At 43.3% G+C, this 5,000-nt stretch overlaps 1 protein-coding gene across 2 annotated transcripts in view; it reads right to left on the reverse strand.

The window, feature by feature from the left end:
* CNTRL (centriolin) overlaps nucleotides 1–5,000 on the reverse strand; it is a 171,328-nt gene that overhangs the window by 165,516 nt on the left and 812 nt on the right. For both annotated transcript variants that reach the window (XM_068249054.1, XM_068249053.1), the window contains exon 2: nucleotides 1,106–1,292. In XM_068249054.1, the coding sequence (XP_068105155.1) occupies nucleotides 1,106–1,292 (187 nt within the window). The remainder of the gene's footprint in view (nucleotides 1–1,105; nucleotides 1,293–5,000) is intronic.

A 5,000-nucleotide genomic window follows, 5' to 3' on the forward strand; every position in this document is an offset into this window, starting at 1 on the left:
AGTGTTAGTGTTTGGCATATCAGTTAGTGTTAGGTATATTAGTAGCAAGGTTAGTGTCAGGCATACGGGTAGGGGGGTTAGAGAGTAGCGTAGGAGGAGGTTAAAAGGCCACCGTCCGTAATGATTGATATATGCTGCTAACCGAACTAGAATTCCAGCAATATTATGTTACCGATATTCATATTTTCACCACATCGTAAGGCAAAAGAAAAATCATATTTCCTATACAGTACGTACGCTGATTTGCAGGTGTTGCTTTTCTGAAATAATGCATTATAGGAACTGCTTACTCATGTGGAAGCAAAACGTGTACATTCCTTCTATTTTAAAGGGAACCTTAACTGAGAGGGATATGGATGTTTCCTGGTAAACAATACCAGTTGCCTGGCAGTCCTGCTGATCTCTTTGGCTGCAGTAGTGTGTGAATCACACCAGAAACAAGCATGCAGCTAATCCAGTCTGACTTCAGTCAGAGCACCTGATCTGCATTCTTGTTCAGGGGCTGTGGCTAAAAGTATTAGAGACACAGGATCAGCAGGGGAGTCAGGCAACTGGTATTGTTTTAAAAGGAAAAATCCATATCCTTCTCCGTTTAGGTTCCCTTTAAGGATGTGAAACTGTATTCTGGTTGCTAAGAGTGAAATCTAAACAGTTTAAAGTGGACCTGAACTCTTGACACATGACAGAAGGAAAACATGGAGCAATGCACCCTGTATGTGTTTAGAGAGTTTAGCCTGATTCCTTCTCATCTGTGACTAATCACCACTGTAATTTGATCTCTCAGCTGTGTCAGCTCAGGAATCTCCTCTGCCATGGCAGATCAGCTAATTTGTAAACACAGGATGTTACAACACAGGTGCTTCCATGCGAGCAGAAAGTAGACACACTGCAGCTTTATTGCAGGATTTGTATCGCATGTAACAAAAATGTTTTTCTTTAAAGGTTATTATGCTGTTGCTTATCTTTTAGAGCAGAGAGAAAGTTCTGAGTTCAGGTCCGCTTTATATAAGGCCTGATGGGTGCAATAACAGATTTGCTTGCCAGTCTTGTACGATTTTTACACTAATCATGCAATCTCTAAAAAAAGGAAAGTTTAGACTTTTACCCATGTTAAAGCGTTCGCGCGCGTCTTGTCTCTCCTGGTTTGTGATTGGCTGCCCGTCCAGAGACTGCAGAGTGCGCAGGTGGAAGACCGTGTAGAGACGGTAATGGGGAAGATTAGCGATCGGATTATCCGCCAAGAAGAGGGATGTTAAATCTTTTAATGGCTTCAGGCTTGAGATGTCCTGTAACTGTGGATGAATAGTGTGAGAACACAGATATAAATACACCACGTCTGCGGGATACACAAGGCTGCCTCTACTAAAGCTTAAAGCGGACCCAAACCAACATTTTTTTAAATTCAGAATATTTAGTTGCAGCACTCTGACACATACAAAGATAAATAAACACTCCCTCAAGCCTATGAGCATTTCAGTGCCTGCTTTTCACCCTTCTCTTTTCATAACTAGGGTTATACAGGTAGCAGCCATTACGTCAGAGCTTAGTAGGAGGTTTTTTGGTTGGCATACACGGTGCGTTTCTTATCAATCGAGCCTCTGATGGGCTCGAGTGATAATATCCGACAGGTCCGATCACGAATGGATCGATTCCCCGCTCGATTCCCGCCCGCAGACAATGGCAGGGAATCGAGCGGAAGATAAGCGGCGCCGGCGGGGACAAGCGGTAATCGATTTGGGCGCACGAGCGGACGCGGCGGGAGTCGATCCGGCAGCTAATCGAGCCACCGGATCGCCCAGTGTATGCCCACCATTAGATCATGGGTGTGTTTGTCATCAGCTACCCTCCCTCACAGGGGCGTCGTCTATGTGAAATCTCACACAAGCTGAGATCACCTCCCCTGTGACATCATCAGTACCAGCCTGTGTTTTGTTTTTGTTTTTTATTTCCTCCACCAGTCTGCCGGATACTGTCCCAGCAATATGAAAGGAAGGGAGGGGTTCCTGCAATAAATGTAAAATATTTTATATTTGTCATCATGCAGCTGAAAAAAGGCTGCTATTATAATTTAGAAAAAATAGATTTTATTTCTGAAATCTTGTATTTTTAATTTGGGTTCACTTTAAGTCTAACCAGGAACAGAAATGCAAACATAAAAATATAGATCTCTTGTCGTCAACACCATTGGGAGGCACTCATTATTTCCTGGATTTATAAGCTTCTTGGTTAGTGGATATCCAATAACTCACTTGAATACTCACACACAGTACCTGGTCACTACCGAAACTACAGACTGTCTGTGCTATAGGCTTCAAACTTCTCTCACAGATTCAGCCTATGCCTTCCCCCTTGCAGTCTGAGCAATGGAGATGATGCAATCAAGCGATAGGTAGACACACCCACAGAGCCTGGAATCTGACTCACTGAATTCAGAGCTTCTGGTTGTGTGATTAAAAGTTTGAGATGGAATTTTTAGCTGAAGAAGAGTGGTTTTGCTTCATACGTTTCTAAATATCAATGCCTCAGCTGTTGCCCAAACTTCTACAGTTTGGACACCACAAATGAAAGTGGACCTAAACACAAGAAACTTTGCATGGATCATTAGGATGCAAGGGCACAAATTCCCTGCTAAAATCCTCTGGCCAAAACATTATGGCATACATGTCATACCCTGGCCAGTGGCCCATATCTTGCCCTCAGAGCCAATAAATTTGGCCCCCCCAATTATGCACTGTGTTTGGTCCACTCTAGACCACCAGGGATGTTATATTGGAGGTAAAGTCCTAGATCACCAGGGAAGCGATATGAGGGAGGGGGAAAGCACTAGACACCAGGGAACTGTATAGGGTAGGGAAGAGGCATTAGACAACAGGGAACTGTATAAGGGAGGGAGGTGGCCACTAGACATTAAGGTTAAAGTGGATCCGAGGTGAACATTTACTCATTGCAGAATTGTGTTCCTTTCCTATTGTTTATAGGGCATTCCTCAAGCCAAATACTTTTTTGTTTTTGTTTTAATACTCTAATTCCCTATAAACTAAACAAGCCACGCCCACAGGTTTTCAGAGATCCTTGGCAGTAGCAAGGGCTCATGGGAGCTCAGTCTGGGCAGGGGGAGGAGGTGGTGTTACTAGCCATTGATTTCAGAGGCAGAGGGGAGGAGGGGGATTAGGTTTTTTTCACAGTCTGAGTGCTCAAGATACTGATAAGCCTGCCTCTGTGTAATGTTTACAAACAACATGGCTGCTGTCATTGTATCACAGGAAGAAATAATCCTATTCTATTAAATCTGTTTGCAGCTAGATTTGCTGTGTAAACTATCTAAACTTTAGATAAGATATATAGACAAGTTACTTGTTATAGTTAGTTTTTCATCTGGGATCCGCTTTAACCGGGACTTGGCCTCAGTGTTCAATTTAGGCCCACTTTGTATTTCAGTTTGACACCCCTGCAGTACGGGGACAAGCTATTGTCCACCAAGATGCATGTTGGGAGATTTACATCAGTGGAGGCTGCAGGGAGCTCCACCCACTCTATGTAACTAAGAAGAAGTGCTCTTTTTTTCCTCCTTTTCAAATAAATCTTTATTGAGCAAGCCAGACACTTCACAAAACATGGTGTTCTTGACCAATAGGCAAATGCCTTGATGACAACCTGCTGGATATTATTTGGGTAAGAAGTTATCTGGGCCATCTGGGGATAACAGATGATAGTAAAGCAGCCTTGGCTTTCAGACATTTCCCCCCTCCCCCAGAACCTGTATGAGCCAAACCAATTCCGGGTACAACTCCCCCCTTCCCTTTGTACTTGGCAAAATAAATGATTCTGATTAAGAATTGCATCTAGCAAGGTTCACAGCATCAATGTCCCGGTTTTGAAGGGCGAAGCCAAGCGTGAGCAAAAGGTGGGCCTGCCAGAGAGGGACGTACACTAAAATATAGCCTGCGGGCTGCCAGTTGGTCAGCACTGATCTAGCTGATAATAGTGAATTTAGGTCTGCATTGAAGGCTACGGAATTCCCTGGAATTCCCTACAGTGGTGTCAGGCTTGAGACACTGCAAAGCATGATGGATGATGGGAAACACAAATATAGAGTAGTGGGGTGGTTCCTTATGAGCCAGTGCACAGCAAGCCCATTACAGAGGAAGGGAGGGTGTTGCACAGTACTTTTTTTCAATAAAAGTGGGTCACAAGAATGACCAATGAGGTGGTGGTACAGTAATTCTGAGTTGACTTATACTTTATGCTAATTTATGCACCCTGCAAATGGATCAATCAAATGTACCCCCTGCATTCGCTCGCTCCAATTCCAAACTGCATAATATTTGTATCAACATGGAATTATTAGTATCTAAATGACCATTGCTAGTAAAATAGATATTTTTCTGCCTTGCCTGGACTAATAGTCCAATTTTGATTAACCAATCACTGACCAATTCTATTATCTCCATGTAGTAGGAGGATCAGCAGATTTTGAACACTTAAAGAAAATCTGTACTCTAAAATTCTTACAATAAAAAGCACACCATTCTCTTCATTATGTTCTCCTGTGCCCCTCTGTGCTGTTTCTGCCACTCCCTGCTGCAACCCTTGCTTGTAATTGACAGTTTTAGGCAGTGTTTACAAACAAAAGACATGGCTTCTAACCAGAGTATGATAGGCTGAGAACAGCTCACTGTGTGACTCATGCAGAGCTTGGAGAGGGTGTGTACAGCCTCTGCCAATGACAAGCAGTGCTGCACATTCCACACATTCCAGCCTGAGCCCGACAGAGCCGACAGAGGAAAGAAGATAAGATTTATTACAGAGACAGTGCAACTAGAAAAGGCTGCAGTATGCCAGAGCACATTAGAACAGGCATAGGAACTTATAGGATAGAAGAAATAAGGCTCAACATTTTGTTACAGAGTCTCTTTAAAGCCTGGTACACTCTTTTCAACTTGGATTGGCCAATCACTGACCGATTTACCACCTCCATGTAGTATGAGGGTTTACCTGCA

This window comes from Hyperolius riggenbachi, chromosome 8 (genome assembly GCF_040937935.1).
Source record: "Hyperolius riggenbachi isolate aHypRig1 chromosome 8, aHypRig1.pri, whole genome shotgun sequence".
NCBI lineage: Eukaryota > Metazoa > Chordata > Amphibia > Anura > Hyperoliidae > Hyperolius > Hyperolius riggenbachi.